Source organism: Pseudonaja textilis, chromosome 2, assembly GCF_049901715.1.
Source record: "Pseudonaja textilis isolate UNSWEBS1 chromosome 2, rPseTex1.2, whole genome shotgun sequence".
NCBI lineage: Eukaryota > Metazoa > Chordata > Lepidosauria > Squamata > Elapidae > Pseudonaja > Pseudonaja textilis.
Genome location: NC_141991.1, coordinates 99,107,799 through 99,134,019, shown reverse-complemented (window position 1 = coordinate 99,134,019; position 26,221 = coordinate 99,107,799). Strand labels below are relative to the sequence as shown.

At 37.3% G+C, this 26,221-nt stretch overlaps 2 protein-coding genes across 3 annotated transcripts in view; both read right to left on the bottom strand.

Moving 5' to 3' along the window:
• The window catches only part of DNAH9 (dynein axonemal heavy chain 9), a 221,432-nt gene extending 209,458 nt beyond the window's left edge, over positions 1–11,974 (bottom strand). The window contains exons 1-4 of the mRNA XM_026696149.2: positions 11,551–11,974; positions 5,074–5,270; positions 4,620–4,778; positions 4,197–4,327 (exon numbers count right to left, since the gene is read on the bottom strand). Of these exons, the coding sequence (XP_026551934.2) occupies positions 4,197–4,327; positions 4,620–4,778; positions 5,074–5,270; positions 11,551–11,949 (886 nt within the window). The 5' untranslated portion in view covers positions 11,950–11,974. The remainder of the gene's footprint in view (positions 1–4,196; positions 4,328–4,619; positions 4,779–5,073; positions 5,271–11,550) is intronic.
• A 2,594-nt stretch (positions 11,975–14,568) lies between these two features.
• ELAC2 (elaC ribonuclease Z 2) overlaps positions 14,569–26,221 on the bottom strand; it is a 31,100-nt gene continuing 19,447 nt past the window's right edge. Inside the window, exons 15-24 of one of the 2 annotated variants that reach the window (XM_087924703.1) lie at positions 26,084–26,202; positions 25,161–25,257; positions 24,481–24,619; positions 23,517–23,555; positions 20,074–20,174; positions 18,399–18,498; positions 18,199–18,319; positions 18,016–18,094; positions 17,187–17,331; positions 14,569–15,304 (exon numbers count right to left, since the gene is read on the bottom strand). In XM_087924703.1, the coding sequence (XP_087780829.1) occupies positions 15,068–15,304; positions 17,187–17,331; positions 18,016–18,094; positions 18,199–18,319; positions 18,399–18,498; positions 20,074–20,174; positions 23,517–23,555; positions 24,481–24,619; positions 25,161–25,257; positions 26,084–26,202 (1,177 nt within the window). In that variant the 3' untranslated portion in view covers positions 14,569–15,067. Of the gene's footprint in view, positions 15,305–17,186; positions 17,332–18,015; positions 18,095–18,198; positions 18,320–18,398; positions 18,499–20,073; positions 20,184–23,516; positions 23,556–24,480; positions 24,620–25,160; positions 25,258–26,083; positions 26,203–26,221 lie in introns of both variants that reach the window. The other variant, XM_026696206.2, reaches the window with a different exon arrangement.

Genomic DNA, 26,221 nt, shown 5'->3' with positions numbered 1-26,221 from the left:
TTAAAATTAATGGGATCTCCTCTTCAAATTGCAGAGAAAAAGAAAGGCAAAGAAAATATATCACAAAAGTAACAACGTATAACTCAATTTCCTGCAGTATGTTGTAGGATTCAGCAGTTTCTTAAAGAAGATTTTTTTTAATGGGTGAATGGTATACAGGTAGTCCTCAACTTGCAACCACAATTAAGCCCCAAATCTTTGTTGTTAAGCAAGACAGCTGTTAAGTGCATTTCCCCAATTTTTACTTAAGCTGCTTGCCACAGCTGTTAAGCAGTGGTAGGATTCAAAAATTTTTACTACCGGTTCTGTGGGCGTGGCTTGGTGGGTGTGGCTTGATGGGCATGGCAGGGGAAGGATACTGCAAAATCTCCATTCCCTCCCCACTCCTGTGGGAAAGGTTACCACTGGTTCTCCAAACTACTCAAAATTTCCGCTACTGGTTCTCCAGAACTGGTCAGAACCTGCTGAATACCCACCTCTGCTGTTATGTCAGTCACTGCAGTAACACAATTATTAGCTGAATCTGGCTTCCTACATTGATTTTGCTCATCAGAAATTTGCAAAAGGGGATCACATGACCCCAGGACACTGCAACCATCATAAATACATAACAGTTGCGAACAGATGATGCTTGTTCCTTTTATTATTTTTTCATTTACAAATTATATCAATGGGAAAGAATGAAACCAAGCATTTGCTTCCACCCTACCTATTATCATTTTTATTCTATTGAATACTTCTAGGCTTAATGTGGGAGACCAGAGCTTCATTTTTAAGCATCCCAGCTGCTCAGATTAAAAAGAAAACAGTTTTAAATCAGCCTTACTGATTTAGGGTCAAAGATTAGCCATTAAGGAAGAATATACATAACAGGGAGCAAATGATGGGAACATAAACCAGGAACAGGAAGAAATAGAAGTCAGAGTTCACATGGGTATAAATAGACTATTTAATTGTGTTCTAGGCACCAATATGATAAACATATACACTTATTCAATATTTAGAGTATTACCATTATTCACCTATTAGAAAGGCAATTACACAAAACTTAGTTACTTCATTAGCTATGTCTATATAGGCATAGCCAAAAGAAGATGAATTTTCTCCACATTAGACCAGCCAGAACAATTTAGCAGCAAAAGGGTTATTAAGCCCTAGTGCCAAACAATATAAAACAGGCAGTGCAATAAAAAAATGCAGATTCAGTATTCCCCTGTTATCATGAGCATAATTATGCTTGTGTTAGGATATTGTTAGATCTCCCTTCTACTAGTTTAAATGACAAACTATTAAAACTCACCAGAGAGAAGGCACACAGAGGATAGATGAATGGTATTTCACTCAGCCCATTCCCAAAGTACTCTCCTAATTTCTAGATCTTAAGAATTTAGGTTGCTTCCATAGTCCAAGGTATTTTTAAGGTCAAATGAGGGCTAATAATTTTGATTTTGACAGCAATTAGGGCAGTGGGCCTTTACTATCTATGAAATACAGAATTGTATTAACCAATCTTTAGCTTTTAATTATTTCCTCCAGGCAAAGAGGATTAAAAAGTAATTCCCAGATACTTAAATACTTTGATGTATTACACAGCAATAATCATCAACCTTTCAGTGACCAGTTTTTCAATATTTGTTATGTTTGCAATGATTTTACTGCCTACTTACTTATACATTGTTATTGTTATTGTCATTAATTTTTTAGATTTTAATACTATTAATCTTTTTTTACTTTTAAACTCAAATATAAATTGCACATAAATTTTCATTCAAATAAAATGTATTCATGTTCATAAAAATATACCCATAAAATTATCTCATTTTATTAACATTACTTATTTTTGTTTCATTTGTAATACAATATTTGTCTTAGAGTCTTCTATCTAAGTTTCAGGATTTGATTAATGTGGTCAGACAAAGAGCTTGTTTTTCTATTATATCCAAACAATTTGCTTCTTTTATGGGAAAATGATTGTCTGCATTGAAACCTAATTTAACTAGATAGAAAAATGGGAAAGCTATAGTATTAATATTGATTAACATTTGGTCTACAATTATGAATATACTGAGGGCATCTTCTCTATTTTGCAATTTTCTGTGTTGTTTAACATTGATTTTACATTCATAATCATGATACAATCTACCATATCATCCTGACACAATGTATCTTACACCATACATATTTCTCTGAAAGGATTCATCATCCACACATCAGTATTCAGTTTGTTAACTCATTGTATGAACTCATTATGTTAACTCTCAGAAAATATAAATGTTCTTAAAATTTCTCCAAAATTCGTAGAATGCTTTTGGCAAGCTATATTGTGCAAATAGAGCTAATTTCTCAATAGACTTAGAGATAACATTCTCAAAATCAATAAGGATCAATTGCTTACTCGAAATTTTAGACAGATCCAATTAAAGAGTCACACAATTTTCTTTAGAAAGCCATTAACTGTGCACATCTAACAACAAACAAGCATAAAACCGTTCATTGTTATATCAATAAACAGGTTGAAACAACTGCTCATTCTTGGAATTGGTCATAATCTTAATTTATAGCATTCACTGTGATATTTAATAAATTGTATAAACTTGGACTTTAAAAGATGTTATCTGAGAATTATACAATGAATAGAAAAACATGCAGAACTTCCTTCTTCAAAAATCACATATCTCCACCATGTCTTCCTGCCATAACTGGAGCTCCACCAGATGTACAAGCAATAATATTTGTCAATGAACTACAGGCCTTTTTAAAGTAAGTTTTTTAAAGCAGTATCAATTGATTCTCCTTTTGTACCAGCTATAAGATTTTTTGCAAATTTTTCTTCTTATGTATGACATTTTCATCAATATATCATACACAGACAATTAATAAAATGTTGCTGTCCGTACTTTAACTGTACTGAGAATGTCTGAGATTTTAAAATCTTAGAATCTGATCTCAACATTCTTACCCATTTTAACAATGCAATTTTATACAGTTATATCATTAATTAGTATGGATTTCAGTGAAAGCTCAACATCAACACAAGATGGTCTCATAGCTTAAGGTGAAAATGTTTGTGGATACAATAAATATATAAGAATATAAATATATAAGAATAAGAATTTGTTAGTAGAGGACTAAATAAATCCATAACAGAAGCCAGTAGTCACAGATCTATGGGATTCAATGTCCCCAAATGACAGCATGTTCTGACACATACTTAAGAATATATATATATATATATATATATATATATATATATATATATATATATATATATATATATATATATATAAATATAAATATATATATATATATATATATATATATATATATATATATATATATTCTTATGTATGATGAAGACAGATGCATCTTTATCATCATCATCATCCTAAAGAACAACTGGACTAGATTTAGTAACCAGTTTAATAAGATAAAATCCACCAATCTAAATGTCTGTTATAGAATTTTACAGGAGTAAAAGCAATCATGCTTTGTTCTTTTTTGTACCTCAGTTATTACAGAGACACACCCTAGGAGTCTTTTAATTTGCACTTAAGTGTTTTCAGAAGTTTTAGAATCAGAAGTAAGAGTGTTTGCTTTATGGACAACCTGTTTTATCTAATTCTGGGAATTAACTCAAATGCAATCTTTAGATTGATAAAAGTGACATATGATGTTCCTCTTGATAGCAAGTGAATTTTTCTACTGATTTTCCATTAATTACATTTAACTGTATACATCAGGTTCCTCTATTCACTTTTTTCAAAAGCTAGTTATATTTTATCCATACTTATTTGTCTCTATTATGTTTTGTTATTGACTATACTCTTCATTTTTGTTATAACTGTGGTCAAAGCAGTAAATAAATTGATTGATTGCATCCACCAAGACAATTGTTTTGTCAATGTATACCCATATAATAATGTGAGGTGCATGACCTTGCTAAAAATTCCAAATGTGCCTTTGTCCCCGCAAAATCATGATCTTCATTAATTGAAGATTAATCATTGAGATTTAATGCCATGTATGACTATCTCTAGAAATCATGAAACAAGACTCTTGTGATAATGTTTTATACAAGAAAAGAAGTAAATCTTAATAACTTTGTAGAGGTTGACTTTTATGTATAGAATATTGATCAAGTAATTGCAATAATAATCTATGTTTAATCACAATAATCCAAAAATTCACAGCTTTACCTGCTTCTACATCACTGAAGATGGATTTGAGTGCTGGGAAGTAAGTGCTTTGCACCTTATCTAGTAGTTCTAACATGGTCAAAATTCTTCTGGCTTTTAGTTGGCTATAAATACACTGTAAATCCTCATATCTGTAACATATAATGAAGAAGGTATGAGAAAATTTATTCCACCAATTAAATCACATTCTCTCTTGCAGCAAACAGGCTTATAACCTTCCTAGGAAAAATGAATGTAACAAAGAAATGTTATTCTTTGTGTCATCTAGAAAGTAAGAAACAGTACAACTTAGTTTTTCTTTTTAAATGGATACTTCTCAACTTTTTCCTCCAGATCAGCTAGGGCAAATAACCTACCACAACTGGCAACTCTTCCTACTCTATTTAGATTTCATTATAGAATGAGTTAAACAACATATAGTACCTATTTTTCCAAAAATCCAACTCCACCATTGGATGGGGATCTTTGCCTTGCAAAAGCAGTTCTGAAGATTGTCTCTTAAGAACATTCTGGATCTGGTGGGTCCATTCAATAACAGAAGACTCAATTGCATGAATAATAGACTTATCTACCAGTTCAGTACTGCAAAAAACAAAAGTATCAACAGATCAGCCTTATTTGTCTTTTGAAAGTGGTTCTGTAGAAACCAAATATATAAGGCAAAAACATAAATTCTCACTTTCAATGAAATAATAGGAAATTTGTCACAAAACAAATGTATTATTACAGGCTCACATTATTTGCACAACATGTTTACATTTCTATGCTTCTGTTCCTACTCATTCAACAATTTATAGCTTAAACATAAACAGTTTTCAATTCATGCAGTATCTTGAAAATGACCACTTAATCCAATAGCATTGTAATTACAACTTACTTTTTCTCATTGTCAGAGTTAATGCATCTCTCCCTCTCAGGCTCAATAGGTAGAGATAGCAATGTTTTTCCTCTAATTTGGCCAACCATCACAAAAACACTCCTTTTCAGAGAGCAGACATGATTAATAATATCTTGGGATACTACATTGGGCCAACTGTGATGGTTTCTCTGGTTCACCAAGAGAGGCATCATTACCTGGAAGCATTCAAATATGCCCTGTTATGAAACTGATATAGGAGAAGCAACAGAAAATATTGCATCAAACCTTTTGGTTTCCTGATTTTCTTACATCTAGCAAAAGAACCAAATAACCATTTTATAGTCTTGAGAGTTTTCTGCCTTCCTGAGTTTCCAGTCAGAACAGACATATGGAAATAGCTACAAGCAAATAATCTCCATGAAACATTGCATTAAAAAGGCATTAATCTATTAACTCCAAAAAACTAGATATTCCTCTTTGACCACCTTGGATGAAAAATGTGGAAATTCAAACCAAATATGTCTAGGAGATGCTCAAGAGATCAAGAGAATTTGGGTTTGCCTTCAGTTCTGTAGTAAAAATGTCTATTTAAAAGATCTACATTTGAAAAAAAATTCCCACCTTTTTTTTTTTTTTTGCTTATATTTTGGTTACTTTCAAGGTACAGAGTCTGGGCCTACTGCCAATTCTATTTTTAACACAGGGTACATTTTTTAACTAGTAATGCTTGAAACTGTCTTGTAATTTTCAGAATAAAAAGAGAAATGAAATTATTGAGCCTTCCCTTTTAGCAAATCTTCAAGTTGTTTGATGATGATGATGATGATGATGATGATGATGATGATGATGATGATTACTTATGTATACTTTTTAGGGGATTTTTAAAAAGTTATTTCTTTGTTCATTTATTTTTATGCACATACTTTTTTCTTTTAAATATAGATTCCACATATACCTATAGAGTGCTATTTGAATGCTAAATTCAATCTTTATGAAGGCTTTACATTTATGAGCAATGCTAGAAAATATTTTAAATATTTAAATATAGAAAATATTATTATTTGTCATTTTTCAAATGGGATATGCCATAAAATCAATTGGTATTTGTATTAATAAGTGGGCCAAAATAAAATAGACTAAGTTAGTCTTAATGTAAAAGCCAGTGATCAGATTCAACCGATTCACACCACTTCAGCTGAAGCAGTTGTTAAATTGCTGGCTGGCCCCACCCCACCACTTCCAGGAGTCTCCCCGTGGCCCATTTTTGCTCCTAGGGGGCTGCAGGAAGGCCTACTAGGCCCAAAATGGGGCATGGGGGGTGCATCGCAGCCCCATTGTGGCCCTTTTTTTCTCCCAGTGGGGTGCAGGAGTCTAAGTGCTGCCTGTCACACACCCTGCCCACGCCCACTATGGCCACACCTACCCATCCGGTCATTAGGGCAGAGAACCGGTTGTTAAATTATTTGAATCACACCACTGGTAAAAGGGTTATGTGAATCCCAAAAAACCCAAAATATAAACTTACCGGTAGCTTATTTATAATCATTAAGAGCAGACTTTGCTTATCTATATAAAACTGATTTAATGGAAGAGGAGAACTTTTTATTAATGAAGGATTGGATGGGACAGTTTATCTCACAGATACTTAACCAACGCTAAAGGCATGGCCATTTTAATTTGTAAAGGATTTCCAATTAATGTACAAATTGTTCTAAATTAGCATTATTTAATTTAAGATTTACATAGAAGAACTGAATTTACTTGACATCTAGCATTTGATGTATCCAACCAAAACAAAATACATATTCTACTGTAAATAGGTGTGCATGAGAATTTTTTAAAGCTTGATCAGTTTTAATATTATAGACCTTGTATTACCAAATTGAAAAGTGTAATATTGATCTTTGTTATACTGTATATCTGATTATGAGGCAATTACTTTGAATGTGTGTTTCAGAAATTGGTTAAGGTATTAAGAAATTGGAATTTTAATGTTGCCTTATTGAATGATAAAGAATTTGTTCTCGCAATTGCTCAGAAAGTTAACAAACCATTCTACCAAATAGGTGTGAACCAGCTGAATCCCACTACTGTGTATATCTGGTAAATACTTTCAGGAAATAAATTCTTTGTTTAGAAAATTTCTGTGAGGTTCTTCAATTCTGAGAATATCTTTACAGAAAATGTAAATATTAATTAATGAGGGAGGATTCAGTTCTTTGAACCTGGAAGATTATCATTGTTACCTATTGTCAAGTATTAAATACAAAAGCTGAAAATCCACCCACTCCCAAAATATTAGGTCATGGTTTAATTTTGCTCTATTCACATGAATATATGGAAATATATAATTCCAATATCTGCTGTCCTTCATCCATACAGAAGACACAGTGAAATGTAAACATAAAGAGGAGGAAATAAAATATATTGTAAAGATAGCATATAGACATATGAGGTAAACAGAGTAATAATACGTAGGAAAGCTGGGGAATTTAAAGGAATTGTGTGGTGACGTGTATTCAGAAACATTTACCGTTGTTATTACACTATGATAAATCACATAGATCTACAGCAATGAAATGGCAAACTATCAGACCAAGCAGAACTATGGGGCCATAAGGACATACTTCGGAATGAGTGAGAGTACTTGGTAGCAGTTGGTCAGCAACTCATTAAAACAGCTCTTTCTTCCCAGGATCACACAGCTCCTCACTGCAGCTCTAGCACACGAGTATCAAACTTGCGATGACACATTGTCATCACATGACGTATCACAACTTTTTCCCCCTTCAATAAAATGGGGTGGGTGTGGCCAGTATGTGATGCATCTGGCCCATGGGCTGAGAATTTGACACCACTGTTCTAGTGCAATCCTTTGAAAAGAAGTGATTAATTTGGCAGGCATTTCTGTCTATGTGCGAGTCATGCACATTCCAGTCCCTTTTTCTCATTCCAAATCTAAAGAGCTGTAGGCTATACAGAGCAAATCCCACAAAGACTTAAGAAAGATCACACAGGCCAAGAAAACTAAAACAAGTCAAACTAAACCGTGATCAATGGCTCTTAGCCTTCTTGTATTCTGCTTCTCTAACCAATCGGTGTAATCCATCTGAGATACAATCAATTACTTACAAAAGAACTTTTAATAAGTTCCTTACATATGCATATTAAGGAAGGTAACTGATTCACATATTATTTGAATGCATATTCTTGGTTCTCAATTATTTCATGTATCCCAATCAAAATTGTGATGCCTACACTTCTTAGGCTAAGACATCAAACGTGAATAGTAAGCCTTGAAAAGCCTTGCAGCACACATTTACTGCAACATTTACTGTTATCATATTAGATATACAACAGGAGGCCTAATAAAGTTAATTTGTCATTAGAAAATGAAATAGGGAGACCATGAAACACATTGTCACCTTGCATTAAGGCATAGTGTAATCATTCACTTGAATGAAAGTACACATTATATCTATCACAGAGATGCCCATCAGTCAATGTCTTTCTTTCACAAATAATCAGCATGTATTAACCATCTCTGCTGTGCTCCAGGTTAATGGCTCTAAAAAGAAGCAGAGGAGAAGGAGGAGGAGGAGGAGGAAGAAGAAGAAGAAGAAGAAGAAGAAGAAGAAGAAGAAGAAGAAGAAGAAGAAGAAGAAGAAGAAGAAGAAGAAGAAATAATAATAATAATAATAATAATAATAATAATAATAATAATAATAATAATAATAATAATAATAATAATGTCCAAATTGGAAGAAAGGTGTAAAAAAAAAAAGACAAGTTGCCGCTATGATCATGCAATTGAAGTCCTGTCCCTTTTGTACATGCATTGACAGATGTAAAAAGAAAAGGTCAATGTTTCAATTGCACTATTGCGGCCATGATCTTAACCTTTTTTGACACACATACACTGGATAGCCCTAGATAGCAGTATCTACTATTATCTACTGTATTTTGACTAGCATGCTCAGTAGGCCGAGGCAGAGATCTTTTCCATCAGCAGACTCAGAAATAGGCACCTACTGATCTGAGTAAGCAGCCTAATTTCAAAAGCCTTTTGCAAGCAAGCCAATCTTCTATGAAAAATAATCTGTCTCTTTCCTGGCAGCTGGAAATGGATTGTTTCACCACTGCTGACATATCACATGCCCTCCTACATACCTGTAGGAATTCAGCTCTTAACACACACACACACACAAGAGATTATATTCTCCTGTCTTAACAGGCAACTCCAGGAAATGCATGGGTACCTGGTCTCATTATTCATTTTCTTGCTTTGTGATCTAAAGTTATGTATTCTTGTTCATCAGCAATTATTTGCAGGGGAAAAAAACCCAAATAATTATTTCCCCTTCCCCTTTCTTTCTCTCTTTCTAATATAGAAAACTGTGGTCAGTTACCATTTACAGCCAGAAAGTTAATAAAAAGTATTACTAGCATCAATTTATAAGAAAAAGTGATTGCTAGTAATACATTTTATTAACTTTTCTTATACTGTCAATGTATAGAAGGTCAAGTTCAAATGGTACTTAAACATAAAAGATTGGCTTTATTTTGTTATTACAGTTTTCGATATTATAGCTTACAGGGTAAAACAAGATCTGTTTAGCAAGTCACTAAAGTGATTGGAAAGTATATGGATACTTTGCTGATATGGAAAAGGGAATGCTCTTATTAAACTGGCACTAAGGAACTAAATTCTGCTCTAGGAATAAAAATCAAGTCTTTTCCATTCCAGCATATGAAAAGATAATGTTGGATATCAAACCAGATAAGGATCAAAAGCTTGATATTGGCCATAATTAGCCATGTGGCAACAAATGTTACACAACCCACACACATCAAATCCAGACATCTTTCAAATAGGGTAAAATTAAGCAAATATATTGTTGTCTTCAACAAATGTCTAAATTTAGACAGAGTGAGTTTTAGCAACATGATACCAGGTTTTATCAATATAATTAAAATGTTAATCATTTTCAAATGTATGTTCTATGGCAAGATATTTGTGTGTGATTATGATGATCTTGGGTATAATTACCTGACAATAACTTTCACTAACCTCAGAGGTAGTGTTTATTCTTTACAAATAAACTGGAATTGTAAAACACATGGAGGGTTAGTCAAAAGATCTTTCAGTCAGTACAAATACGTTTCTTTTGATTTTAATTAGAAATGCAGGCTTGCCATTTAAATGACAATTAAGTAAAAATCCCATCAAATTGCAATTTTGTCTGCTTATTTGTTTCTATGCTAATGTGCCACAAAACACAACTAAAACTTTAGCAAATCACTAAAGTGAACAAACAGCATACTTTATTTATTTATTTGTTTGTTTATCCTTGAATGCTATCAATTATTCTGTTTCTGAGGAAGATGCAAATGAAAAGACCCTCCAGGATTCTGTTCTCCTCATCCATTGCCCCTTCAGTACACCTGCTAAAAAGCAATAGAAAAATGATCCACCTCAGTGTATGAAGTCAGTAAACTTCAGCAGCATAATGTCCAGAAACTGACATCCAGCCTTACTATTGGGATATGAAAAAAGAAAAAAAAACACTATATAATAAGCCAGGAACTTAATGTAAAAATAACAGTGTTTACAATATTAAACCTAACACCATAAGGGAAAAAATAATCACAATACAAAAATGAAAAAAAACCTGGGGAAAATACAGATAATTGCTATCCCCACCAGCACATTTTGTCTCACTGCCCTGTTTACTTTTCTTGCCTTCTTCACCTTACCTCACCCCTTGCCAAATACTAAGTGTGGACATAAGGCTGTCCAACATTTCTTATAACAAGTTGCTGGAAGGGGGGAGGTGTGTGTGTGCATGTGTATGTGCATGTGCGTGTGCATGTGCGTGTGTGTGTGTGTGTGTGTGTGTGTTAAGGAGCTGCATGTCCCAGATGCCTCCCAACCAGGAGGAGTTAAGAAAAGTCCGCCCCTCCCCAGCCTGTCACGCAACAACAAGTAGTCCTTGACTTACAACACTAGAGCCCAAACTTTCTGTCATGAAATGGTTGTGAATTTTGCCCCATTTTATGACCTTTTCTGCCACAGCTGTTAAGTGAATCCCTGCAGTTGATATGTTAGTAACCCGGCTGTTAAATGAATCTGGCTTCCCCATTGACTTTGCTGGTCTCAAAAAGTGATCGCCTGAACCTTGGGACACAGCAGTGGTCATTAAGTATGAACCAATTGCCAAGCATCCGGATTTTGATCGCATGACTAAGGGGATGCTGCAAAGGTCGTACGGGGTGAAAAATGGTCCTTCCTCACTTTTCCCAGGGCCGTTGTTACTTTGAACGTTGCCTAAAGGAACTGTTGTAAGTCGAGGACTACCTGTATTTGCAGCAAAAAAAAGTGGAGGCGTTTTCTGTATGGGCGCCATCTAGCGGCCCCTCGAATCATCGCAGCCCGGATCCCGAGAGCTTGAAATCTTCCAAAGCGCCCCCGAGTCAGCCCGTCGCGCTGCCTACCTCTTCCACCAGCGTGGCCAGCTGGTCAAGGGTGGCTACCGACAGGTCTCCATATAGAAGTTGCCCGGGAGCGGGAGGCGAGCGCAGCGGTCCGGATGCGAGGCGCAGCAGGAAGACCCCTTTGGAAGAGCGGCCAGCAGTGGGCGGCAAAACCAGCTCCTCGGCCAGCGCCAACTGCCCCGCTGTCCCTTGAGTGACAAACAGAAGCCGCCCGGCTGGCTCGCTATCCAGGAAGGCGCGCAGCAGCAGCCGCGCTTCGGCAGATTCCAGGCAACGCGCCCAGCGCTCCGGCTCCACTCTCAAGCTGCGCGCCACCCGCTCCCCAAGCAGCCGGGCGCGGGGATTCGCTTCTGGGGAGCCCTCCTGGTCCGGGTCCTGCTCCTCCTCTTTGCTCCCCATGCCGCCGGCTCTCCCTTCCCCGAGTGTTTTGGTCGGCGCGGCTGTTGCTTGGGAGACCGGGACGCTCCTGAGCGGGAGTGGGAGGGACCGGCTGCAAAAGTCAGCTCTGACAGGCTGTCCCGCCTCTTTCCTTCGTTGGCGGACGGAGCACCTGAGAGGAGAGAAACCCGCAGCTCCCGGCATGTCCGGGTGGATTCCCAGCTCTTTCCCTGATACGGTCTAGGCAGAATGATCGGGAAAACGAGCCAGGAACTGCCCGGAGAACTCGAGCCAAAGGCAATTTGCTGCTTCTCGCTTAGCAGAATAACAAAAGGGACCTTGTAGGTCATCTAGTCCAACCCCCGCCCCCTCAACCAGACCCTTCACTATTTCTGACAGGTGGCACTCCAGTCTCTTTTGAAAGCTTCCAGCTTAGTACAGGCAGCCCTCAGCTTACCACAATTTGAGCCCATAATCGTAGTTGTTAAATGACAAATTTGTGAAGTGAGTTTTACGACCTTTCTTGCCAGAGACGGGAAGTGAACCACTGCAGTTGGCATGGTGGTTAAAATGAATCCGGCTTCCCCATTGATTTTGTTTGCCAGAAGCCTGCAAAAGGTGATCACATGACCTTGGGACACAGCTATGGTCATAAGAAGGAACCATTTACCATTTATCTGAATTTTGCTCACATGGTTATGGGGATGCTACAAAGGTCGTTAAGTGTAAAAAATGGTCACAAGTCACTTTTTTTCAGTGCTGTTGTAACAGTGCAGTTCACTAGATGAACTGTTGTAAGTTGAGGATTACCTGTACATGGGTTCTAAAAAACAATCAAGTTTGCTTTAAGGCAACGGGGGGTTTTTCAGTATCTTGTGGCTAAGCAGATCGGTTTAGTATCTACGAACCAGGCTAGGTTCATACAAATCTATCAGTCGATCTCTGCCTAACAGTCACTGTTGACTCCTTGTGACTGCCTGGGCATCCCTGTGGGTTGTCATTGCCTGCTTCTTAATTTGACTGGCCCAAGGGCACCCACTTGGCTTTGTGCCTAAGGCAGGTCTAGAACTTAAGAGTCTTTCTGTTTGCAGCCCGGTGCCATAACTACCACTGTAAACCAAACTAGCTCTCGGGTTCATACAATAGAAGCTAAAACTAAATAAATGCAAACTACACCCTTTTGTGCTGCCTACAAAGAAAGTCAGTAAAGAGCTTCCGCTTCAATTCCTCACTTTCAGCAGCAAGGATTTGTTTCTCAGTCTATGCATAGGGTACTAGACTGGGCAAAGGGGATAGCTCTCATCCAAAAAAGAAAGAATCCAGGGCACATCATTCAGGTCTAGCAATAGTCATGTTATTAGTGTTGCGAGAAGGAAAAAAAAAATTCAACAGCTTCACTAGAACTTGGAATTTCTTTTTATCGCCTTTTTCAGGCTTTTTCAACCACTAATCTCTTAACCCCTTAAAAAGGAAGGACACTGATGCTATCACTTGATGCTCTCTGAGCTTGGTTGCTCTCTTGCAGTAATTTTATTTTTATTTATTTGTATGTGGCCCATCTCTCCTATAAAGCGGGCAACATAAAATGATGCTGTTACCTAGTTTTGGAAACGAAACATCTGCAAGGAAACAAGCAAGCTTGGAGAGCACCAAGGAACTCTAATTTCAAACCCTGAGCTACAAATATTTTCCTCTTTAGGAAGGATACTTTTCACTCTGCTCATTTTAATTGCCTTTAGATTCATTTTCGGGACTATCCAAAGACTTACATTAGGACAGATCCCTGGAGATCACGTCCAGAAAGGAGAGCCAGCCACTCGACCCCTACAAATTATAAAGGCCATATGGCATGTTTCTGGAACTGGACACCATTCTGAATTGTGACCATTCCCAAAATAATGCCCACTTCTGGAATGGTGCTATGCAGCCTTTGTGTAGGAACGCTGCCCAGTAAACTGCTTCCTAAAGATCTATTGAAAAGTGACCAAACCATGATGGGGAGTAGGCAGGATAGGGTGGGACCCAGCAGCGACAAGACCTGCAGGGACCCAGTGGGGCAGGGAGTGGAGCACGGAACGCCTCACGGGGTGAGGGAGGCCCTGAGAGGCCTAGAGCAGGCCGGGTGTAAGCTGGTGAAATGCTGCAGTGGAGAAGTAGCCCTGCCACCCGAGGCATCCCCTGCTCCACTTAACGACAACAGGGAGTTCAGAAATCAGAGTCATTAAGTGAAGTGAGCATGAGTGCCTCACTTAACAAACATCACAACTTGTGGGTGTAATGGGCAGGTTCCATTATGGTCAAAAGTCAAGAACCACCTGGAGGAGGATGGAGGACTGAAATTCTGAGACTGGTGAGATATCAATTTAATGAATAGTGCGATCTTTAATCATGCCTGTTCCTTTTAAAGACTTACCGGTAGTAAGTGGTGAGGGGCCTATAGCCACCCAAGTGTTTCTTGATCCCTAACTCTAATCATTTTGTTTTGCTTTTGGTGGCTGACATGATAAAAGAATTTGAGTTTCTTTTGTGGGGAATAATACAATGAAAAGTTAGTTTGTACTTATTTTAGGTGGTTAGTATATCCCTATGAAACGTCTAACTTGCAGTAATATAGATGAATATATTTTAGGACAATGTGCATTCAATGTATCCATGCTGTACATTTTATTTACTGGGTCCTTGAATTTAAAAATATGAGTATTTTAAATGTTGTGCTATAAACAGCCTCAGAGGAAGAATGCTGCAAAATTGATTTTAGATAAACAGTGACAACTCCAGAAGTGTATATAATCATAACACTACAAGCTTATTGAGCTTAAAGGTTTTTTTAAAAAAAGAAATTAACCATAATTTTTCTCAATGACCATATAATAAAATATTTTCAGCAGACGGGAAAATGAGCCATCGGATCAGTGTTTCCAGATAATGCAGCTGGGAAGTACATTTTGTTAGCTATGCTATTAACATGTTCAGCAGGAACTCTGCTTTGTAATGGGAACACAAGCAATTTATCTGGAGCCAACCATCTGGCAAAGTTCAATGCATTGATACCTCCTAGAGTCTTCAGCCTCATACATATCAGATGTCATATGCTAAAGTCACTCTCCCTGAAAGAACAGCAACTACCTTGCTGCTTTGCTTAATTGGTAGTTTTAAGTTTTTTATTTGGTGCTCCAACAGAATCCTCTGTGTGTTCCAATTTCGTTTTGGTTGGAGATCTGTTCCCCGCAACAGTCTGGGAAGCTTTGAACGCCTCTTTCAACTGGCGCAATTCTCGCTTCTCCCGGCGCTCCTCCATCTCTTCAATCTCATCTGCAAACAAGGCCTTCAGAGGAAGGATCAGTTTTGGAATGGCATCGAAATCTTCAAAACAAACCTGACAAAGAAAACCAATAATATATAGCAAAAACCGTACAGAACAATATACAGCCTTTACATTTTTGTAACGGAAGGGTTACATGTATTGCGTATACCTTAATACTGAACTTTTTTGAACTGTGTCAAGAGACTAATTAAAACCTGATGGGCAACTAATCTAGTGCCCAACCAATTTTTCAAGCTCACTTACATATTTAAAATGTTCTGATATCTAGGAAAAAACATCTCAGAATTCTAAAATCAGAGTTCTTCCACTCTAACATGTCATCATATCTGTTTTCTGTTGAAAAAGCCAACTGGGAACAGAACCTGAATTAGCCAATAGGTCATTAGAATGACCCTCATCAGGCTGATGTCTTACCTACAAAAAAAGTGATTTATTCCTCTCTCTTTTTAAATCCTATAATCAGAAAGATGGTGGTGTATGCTATAATTCTTAAAGTTTGGAACAAATATATCTGTATTGTTTAAGAGGTGTGTGTGTGTGTGTGTGTGCGCGCGCACATGTGAATCTGCATGTGAGTGTGTGTGTCTGTGTCTGTGTCTGTGTAAGGCTGGGCAAAAAAACTGCATTAGAAAAAGAGACGGGACAAGCACATAACGGTTCAGTGAAATAGCAATAATAACTTAGAAAATGATTTGGGAAAATAAGTACAACCAGAGATTTATCAAAATTTGAATCTTCAAATACAATATATTTTCCCAATCCCAACTGTGCATTTGTATCATTCCTTCCTCCGAAGTGCCTGAACATAGGCCAAAATAATAGGTGTCCAGTGAGACTTTCAAGTAAATATCCTAAAGAATATTTATCTGGTTTATTTTTAAAAAAAACCCATACCATAGATTACATTATCTGCTCAATCATTATCACTCCCATATAAACTAATTTTAAACCACTTTCTGGTTCACCTAACAGAATTATTAATGGGTTTGTGAGAAACCAACACAATTTACAGATTCAGGAAGGCCTGCTCAGTCTCCAGAAAATGAAAATGCACTATATCTGTAGGGAGATTTAAAAGCTGAGATATGAAGGAGGAAAACTAAGCAGATTCTAAGTCTAATTCTGAAACTGAGCATTTAAAAATTCTTTAAGCAGAAAGACAAAACTTTCTGATTTGCCAAAGGAATGCTCAGATATTTATCATCCCTACTACCTTTTCAATCTCTGACAATTTCAAGGTAATTATTCTCAATTCCCACTTTCTCCCTAGAGGAAATACTGAAAAACTTTAGATCTAAGCTACACAATGGAGAGATGAAAATACATTCTGAAGAACTGAGAGACTTGAACCAGTGATTTCCTATCAGATCTGATAGTCCAAATGGATAATGAGAAGACACCACACTCAGCTCACTAAATTAAGCCCAGCCCAGTGAAATTCCAAACTACTGGAAGTTCTTTAAAAGGGACTACTAGACTAAATTATTTCAAATCAGATTATTCTAGAAGTACAATCATTCCCTTGTGAATGGGAAAATAAAGGAAAGCATCTCCAAATAATGCAGTTTGAGTTGCTTCAAAGAAAGAAATAAAAATTAATTCACAGAAGAATGAATAACTTGGAATCAAGAAGCAACTGCAAACTAAGCAAGAAATGAGTGCTGACAAAAACAACGGAAACCATACATGCCTATATAGTATTATAAGGTGTGAGTTGTGAATCCACTTCAATAAGACAGATTCATCGATTTTGACAATTTGAGACACTGGGGCTGAAATCCCCCTGTATAATTTTATATAATTTAATATATGACAATATTTCTTTTAGTAAACCAGATCAATATTTTAGGTTATTTAGAAAAAATAATCAATTTCCAAAAGAAGCACATGAAAATGTGGCACTCTCTTAGCTTAAGATACAATTTTCACTGACCTGCATGTGATCAAATGCAATTCCAACCTTTTCACTGGAATCTTCACTGAAAAGAGGAATCTTAGCATAGCGTTGACTGAAGTGATTGAGCATGATGAATTTTGCATTCATTCTCATTCCGACTTCAACAGCCTGTGAAGTAGTGCTATGGAAAAAAAACAAAAAGAAAACACAGTATGAAATCAAGAATTCTTCCCAGAACCCTTCATAGCAAATTATGTAAGAAGGGTGGAGAAAAAAATTGGAAGACTAGTACAGGAGCAACATAAAATCATTTATGGAGTATTCCAGCTGTTATTCCTTGTCAAACCAATCAGCAAAGAAGCCTGCTTCAAAATGCCAAGCAATTTATTTGACCCAAAGAAAACTAAGTCATCTAGTCTTACCCCTATCAGAGTCCTGGTCTGAAAAGTATTACAATCTTAAAGTGCTGACTCAATTTTTTTTTTCTTGGAATACCAAAGTCAAACCTTTAAATATTGAGAAGGGCCACATTTATTCCCTATACATAATTCATTGTTTCAGGTTAAAACATACATACTTAGCATATTAATATAATGGGTGGAGAAGTTTTTAAAATAAATAACCTTACAAAACCAAAAAGGTTCGTCTGGAATCAAGACTAACTTAGACTTAAGTACAACAGGTAAATATGCAAACACTCGAAGTGGTTAACATTTGCTCGAATCTTACATAATTATTCAAGGAACATAAATTATAACTCTAGATGCTTTATGTTACAGTTTATATTTTTAAACATCTTTTTTTTAAAATCTCCTTTATTTCATTTCACCCTTAATGTTGTCACCCTTTAGTAGGAATTTGTTACCTGTGTGTCTTCTCTATAGCTTCCTCTTCCATTCCATCCTCCAGGGTTGCTTCATGAATCAACAAAGAAGCATCTTTTCCTGTGAAACCAGATTTGTTACATTTGAAGAGCAGTATAAGAAAGTTTTCGAACATGTGGTTTGCTCAAACTATATAGTAATGTAGAACTCAATGCATAGCTCACCCATGTTAACTAAAGCAGCACATGGCATGGTGTCACCAGAATAGACTACTTTCCAACCAGATTTATGGACCATGGAACAACCAAAGGCATTCTTACAGTGCCGGACTTCGCATGTCTGAAACTAAATGTCATAGCAAATTAGCCACTTGGAATCTGTGTGTGCTTTTTCCTATCCCAGTCTACCCCACACCTTTTTTTACCTCCCTGAAGTCACATTTCTCCATAAGCGATTCAATGTACACCTTTGCATTGGGCTTGAACACATTAGCATTTTCTTTTAAAAACTGGGCAGGAATCATTCTGAAAAGGGAAAAAAAGAGGCTACAATTATAGTAAAAACATGTATGGTTTTGTTTTGTGACAGAACAAGAACTTTTCAAAGCAGAACTACCTGGTATCAAAGGGAAAAGCATTACCTTCATAAGTGTACACTGTTAGGACACTTTTTTTTCCTTTCAAATTCCTATGTTACTAGCTGTCAAATATAATATTATTTTCTGCCCACATCAACCAATTTCATAGAAGAACATTAATAGCTCATCCCATTATTGGCTTTGTCTACCTTCTCTAAGACTTTTATAAATAATAAAATTAATGACATGTAAAGGATGTAAAATTGCTCTAAACTGGCAATGCTGAATCTTTTTAATTTAAACATTAAACTAACCATAATAAACACTTGGTGGAACCGTTACCAGCCAGGTTATAATAAACATTTTGTCACCCAGATCACTTTTTCTCACTTAGATGAACAATGATTTAAAGAATATGCAATCAGTATTCTACAAATGTTAAAAATAACTGCCAAACTGAATCAAATCTATGTGAAATGTATCTATACCTCCTCTTCAAACAATTTAGGGTCCCCCCCAAAAATAGGCACTTTTTCTAGAGGTTTACAAGATATTAAATTACTATATTAGATAAATTCATTCAGCCTGATCTCTTAATATCTTCAAAAACATAACTAAAACGAGTACGAAGGTGTTGATGCAACTATTGCCAGATTAAAGGTAAGGAGACACAGAGGTTCAAATCTCCATTCTGACCTTAAAGTCACTGCCCCTGTTTTCACAACTCAGTTAACTGACCTTATAAGCTGATTCCCATGGGGCTAGATTCTGTCCAAAGCAGAATCAATCCAAACTGAGCTAAATCAATCCAGTAAACTGTATCCTGGGAACACCAAATCTACTGTAACTGCTTTATCTGCATAGCTATCTCCAAGAAAGAAAGAAAAGCTGAAGAGATAGAACAGTTTGGGGGGAAAAAACCCAAGCCTTTTCCGTTATAGAATTCATCACCAAGGCCTGACAGCACACACACACACACAAAAAAAGGCCGCAGCACATTTTGAGCCGTATCTATTGCTCCTTGCTAGGAGAAGAGCTAGTATTGTTATGAAATTTTCCTGACATACAGGTTAATTAGACCAGAGCACCTTCTGGAAAAAATGGGTTCCAAAACCATCAGCAGGGAGATCTAATTGGGTAAATGGCCAACTAGATTAAGTGTATTGTGTACTGGAACAAGGCCATGAAGGCTCTTGAATTAGAAACACTCTCTTGGAGTAATTTATGATATAGGGTTACAAGGAGAAAGAATAGAAGTGGTAAATCATGCACACTGCTCTGAGTGGTTTTGATGACGGGTGGAATATATAAACTGATAAAAAAAGACAAGGTCTGCATGTGATGAGTAATGCTCATGGCTGTAACTTCTGGAGCAACAGCAAGGTATGATCAGTGAAATCTCAAGTGACCCATCTTTGAGTGTCGTTTTAGAATCAACAGTAACTTATGATAAAGAAACAGTACTGTAACATATTGCTACAAATATACTTCAATGTCTCACATAAGTACTTTATCTACTTACTTGATGTGACCCAGGATCTCTTGACAGTTATCATGGTATTGACGCAGCCATGTCCAAAGTATTGTGGGTGCAACTAATAACAGTGGGTTGTGAGACTCACCCTGGGATACCTGAGTGAATGTAAATAAATAAATCATGAGAAATCTTGCAAGAACCAGTAAACCATGCGGTCACAATACAAAACAAGGCAAGAATTAATCCCTGTTTATTCTTCTGATACTTAGGTATTCTTCATGAAGGAAATTCCTGGGGAATGTCAGCTTGAATTGTGTAGAACAGGCTTTGGCTCAACTGACATCTTCAACCCTGACATATTTTGAACCAGAGCCATGTAAGACTGGACTCATGGCCCCTGCTCAAAGAGCAATTAACAGCTGTGACTAGGGGAACCTCTACACAGGTTCATTTTGTGTATCAATGACATGGTTCATGAGTAATCCCACGGTCACTGAACCAGGCCTTGCTTATAATTTAGTACCTCCTCTCTGGATTACTGTAAAGCACTCTAAATGGGCCTGCCCTTGAAGAGCACTCAGAAACTGCTCTGTGAGCTGCTATCAAATTCAATGTATTGGTTGTCACCTATAAAGCACTATATGATGTAGGACCAGATTATTTGCAGGACAATCCGTTTCTTTATCCCTCACTGTTTCTGCTCATCCCACCAGGTATAATAGGAAGGCCATGCTTCAGGTCCCTACATCAAACAGTGCCATATTGTTGGATCCAGGAATCGTATCTTCTCTGTGGCTGTGCCTGCCCTGTGAAGAGTTCCCTCAGAGATCAAGTTACCTCTAGTACTGTTAGCCTTCATAAAGGCTCTGAAGACAGGGCTCTTCCCTGAGGCATTTAGGCAGGCAGCTGGGTGACCTCTACTGGTGATATGGTTTTTGTTTTGAGAATTATTGTTTAACCTGGGCATCATGAATGATTATTGTTATGAAGGTTTTAATCTTTGTATACAGGTGAAACTCGAAAAATTAGAATATCATGCATAAGTTCATTTATTTCAGTAATGCAACTTAAAAGGTAAAACTAATATATGAGATAGCCTCATTACATGCAAAGCAAGATAGTTCAAGCCATGATTTGTCATAACTGAGATGATTATGGCTTATAGCTGTAACCCCAAATCCACAATCTCAGAAAATTAGATTACATGCAATCAATAAAACAAGGATTGTACATAGAACAATATCGGACCTCTGAAAAGTATAAGCATGCATATGTACCCAGTACTTGGTTTGGGCCCTTTTGCAGCAATTACTGCCTCAATGCGGCGTGGCATGGAACCTATCAGCATGTGGCACTGCTGAGGTGTTATGGAAGACCAGGATGCTTCAATAGCAGCCTTCAGCTCTTCTGCATTGTTCGGTCTCATGTCTCTCATCTTTCTCTTGGCAATGCCCCATAGATTCTCTATGGGGTTCAGGTCAGGAGAGTTTTCTGGCCAATCAAGCACAGTAATCCCACGGTCACTGAACCAGGTTTTGGTGCTTTTGGCAGTGTGGGCAGGTGCCAAGTCCTGCTGGAAAATGAAGTCAGCATCCCCATAAAGCTCGTCTGCGTAAAGAAGCATGAAGTGCTCCAAAATCTCCTGGTAGATGGCTGCGTTGACCCTGGACTTAATGAAGCACAGTGGACCAACACCAGCAGATGACATGGCTCCCCAAATCAACACAGACTGTGGAAACTTCACACTGGACTTCAAACATCTTGCAGTTGCTCTCATCAGAAAAGAGGACTTTGGACCACTGAGCGACAGACCAGGTCTGTTTTTTTTTAGCCCAGGTAAGAGGCTTCTGATGTTGTTTGTTGTTCAGGAGCGGCTTGACAAGAGGAATACGACATTTGAAGCCCATGTCCAGGATCTGTCTGTGTGTGGTGGCTCTTGATGTACTGACTCCAGCCACAGTCCACTCCTTGTGAAAGTCCCCAACACTTTTGAATGGCCTTTTCCTGATAATCCTCTCCAGGCTGCAGTCATCCTTGGTGCTTGTGCACCTTTTTCTTCCACATAACTTTCTATTAATGTGCTTTGATACAGCACTTTGGGAACATCCAACTTCATTTGCAATTACCTTTTGAGGCTTTCCCTCCTTATGGAGGGTGTCAATGATGGTTTTCTGCACAACTGTCAGGTCAGCAATCTTTCCCATGATTGTGATTCCTACTGAACCAGACTGAGGTCTCAGGAACCCTTTGCAGGTGTTATGGCTTAATTAGCTGATTAGAGTGGGACACTTTGAGCCTAGAATATTGAACCTGTTCACAATATTCTAATTTTCTGAGATTGTAGATTTGGCGTTTTCATGAGCTGTAAGCCATAATCATCACAATTATGACAAATCACAGCTTGAACTATCTTGCTTTGCATGTCATGAGTCTATCTCATATATTAGGTTCACCTTTTAAGTTGCATTACTGAAATAAATGAACTTTTGCACGATATTCTAATTTTTTGATTTTCACCTTTATGTAGTCTTTGACTTATAATGGGTCAGCCTTCAGCCTAAGTCACGATTCCAAAATCATACCATGCAGCCCAATGACAAATCGGTCCATTTGCAGCACTGTGAAAGTTCGTTTGGAAGCAAGATGGAGTGCTTTGTCACATGGCATAAATGGGTGGGGCAAAATGATGGCCACTTCTGCCCAGTCACGAGATAACACTCCCTTGTTAAGGCAGGAAAAGAGTGGTTTGTGCCATGGCCACATGGCTTGAAGCAGCAATGATATTAGAATGCAATTCAGCCACTGGAAACATGGCGGCTGCCTCGTGCCATGCATCTGAGGGACAAAGCGACCTGTCCTGCTTTTTTAAAAGTCCACATATCCTCAGGTCCCGGAGGTTTCTGAAATGCTATGCACACCACATTAGCAAAGCAGAAAAGGTCGCTTTCTCCCTCAGCTGCACGGTGCAATTCCAGAAGCCGAACTGCAATTCGGTTAGCTATTAAATTTAACCGCCATTTCTGGAATCACACCACACGGCCACATGATGAGGCAAGCCATTCCAATGCTCTGAAAGGCCTTAGAGTTCTTCAAAAAGTAATGAGGAGGATGTTTGGCCTGGTGGGGTGGGAATCAGCCCTAAGGCTTGGAGGGGATCCAAAGGAGTGGGGAAAGTCTATGGGGACCCAAGAGGCAGGAAGCAGAAGATGGGGTATCTCGGGGGTGGGGGCAATCTTGGGAGGGCTGGGGCAGGTGGGACTGGACCAGGCTTCCAAGGACCTCCTTCACCCTCAGGTGTTGCACTTAAAGACCACTTAATAATTGTATTGGGGAGAGCAGGGATAGAGGGATCATTAAGTCAGACACTTTACTTAATGGCCATTGTGACATGTGACCATAATGGGCAGGTTTTATTACAATCATATGTCGAGAGTCTTTGCTGTGAGATGAGAAGATTTATAAATAGCATAAATTAATTAAATACTTACAAGTGCACGATGCCTCTGCAGTAAGATATTTAACAAGCCCTAGAAGAAAGAAAGTTGGCAAATATGAATTGGTGAAAAAAAATTTCTCATATGCTCATCTTTAAATATTTCTTGTTAAAGCAAGTTGATTGTAGAAAGGCAAAAGTTGTATATATAGATGTCCTTTCAATACATAGAAGACAATATAGTTTTACTTAACACTAGAAAACAGCATTACCGGTAGGTTTTGAAATACTGTTTATAGTGTTAAAATACTGTTCATACTGATGCTAACAAATTTAGCTCACTGTTTAATTAATCAATATTAACGTCATTACAAAATTGTTTATAAATTAGAAAATTAGTAACATAGATTTTGATAGAAAATTCAGGAAGTTCGATAGGAAAACATAGAAGGAACAATGAAATCCAGAGCCACTGATTACACTCAATATACAGGTAGTCCTCGCTGAAAAAAAATCACTCGTTCAATAACCATTCAAAGTTATGATGATATTGAATGAGGGTTATTTACAATGGGTCACCATAGTTATGGACATTGCAGCATTCCCAGTCACATGACTGCAATTTTAGTACTTGGCAACCAGATTGCAATTTTGTTATTTGTTATTAAATTTGTTTATTACCCATTTCAACTCAGGGTAACTCAGTTACAATGCTGCAGCATTCAGCAGTCACGATTGCTATTTTGACCTTCCTCACCAGTTTTCAACAAACAAGATCAATTCCAACAAGCTGACAGGTCATGTGACTGCAGGACACTGCAGCCATTGGGATTTGCCCTAACAGTGGAAACCAGGACTGCTGCAACTGCCACTGTAAGTCAGCTCAGTCACATGATATTGTGCTTTACAACCATGTCACTTAGCAGTGGAATTGTTGGTGCCAATTACCATCATTAAGGGAGGACTACTGGTAACAATAGAATAATAAAATTACAGCGTAATTATTATATACCACTCACTGTATGATGATCAGCATGTATATGTGAAACGAATATTGCTGCAATGTTGCATAACATTTTGTCAATTTCATCTCCATAGTGGCGGCAAAGTTGGCCAAAGGTTCCTTCCCCACAATCCAGAAGAACAGATTGAGTAGGACTAGCAAAAGAGAATGTATACATTATTATCAATAGATTTTAAAAACTGCATTTACAGAAGCCATGATCCTGACATGCTACATCTTCCCTCACAATATTTCATGTAATCCTAGTTTCCATGTAGAACTGTATCCTGATCTGTAGAACTGTATCTTAGGACAATCTAGATTTACCCTTGATTTCAATATGGAAAATTCTACTTCTATGACGAAGATTCTACGACCTTTGCTTATTTGCTTTAATTTTAGCTCTCAAATGTATGATTAAAATAACAAGCATTTCAATTTGATGAAGAAATCAGGAGTCAGCAGTTAAATAAAAAAGACAACAGGTAGACTAACGTCTACTAGTGAGATCAAGAAAGAAATATTACAAAGGATTCTTTCCTATATCAATTTCCAGTTGAATGTGACTGAAATCAAAATCAATAATGAAGGCAATTGTTTCCTGCTGGAGAAGTTACAAATCAGGTATTACACTTTTATCCACTCATATCTTCTTGTGAGCAACTACCCATTACTTTCTTTAAAACTGTAACCTACCTAATATTTACCAGGGTAGAGCTAACATTCCGTATTTTCATTGGTACTGCAGAGCCAGTTCCTAAGAATACAACTTCTGGATAGCAATTTCGGGTTTCTAGAAAATAAGAAAAAGGCAGTTAAATGCATGAAATCAAAGATATGGATTATTACTTAAAAATGAAATAGGAATAGGGAATCCGTAATATAAACATAAAAGCTAAAGAGAAATTTTCTGACAATGAGAACAATTATCCAGTGGAACAACTTGCCTACAGAACTAGAGATTTTTAAGAAGAGATTGGACAGCCATTTTTCTAGACTAGTATAAGGTCTCCTGACTAGAAATCTTCCAAGGTCCCTTCCCACAGTTAATCTGAATTCTGTATTCTACTATAAACATTCAAACACATTCACCAAGGCCATCTTACAAACAAGCAGCTCTAAATTTATAAGAAATTGCTTTTTTTTAATAATGTTCTAAAAAACCTTTTTCCCCCCTCAACTTGAAGATACAACAAGTTACCTACATGGAAAGATAGGTAAATATTGTCTCAAAAAATGATCTAACATAGAGATTACATCCTTCACTGTTGGATGTTTCTGAACAACAGTCCTTCAAAAATACTGTAAAAATTAGGTAGCTTTAACAACAACAAAAAAAAGAAATAACTTTGCATGGACAGAACACAACACTATTTCAGAAGACAGCTGCCTCACAAGTAACTCAACAGATATCAACATTTACAAATTAGAGAAGTGGGCGCCTTCAAAGTTGATAACCTGTTTTTTAATCATTGACTTTTAGAGATTATCAAACTGTTTATACAAGTTTATGTCTATTAAATGAATTTCTCAAACTGTATCAGAAATAACAAATGTAGGCTTTTCCAGTCAGCTGTTTGACTGGATATGTTGATACGTCCTACGAATAGCTTATTGACCTGATGTTGCTGGTTTCACTGACAAGCTCTCATGGCATGTCTGCACCGAATCCTGGAAGTCAGGGAGTTGCAAGGCTTCAACTACATATTCAGCAGGATTGTAATTAAAAAGAGCGTCCCTAAAAAACACAAGAGACA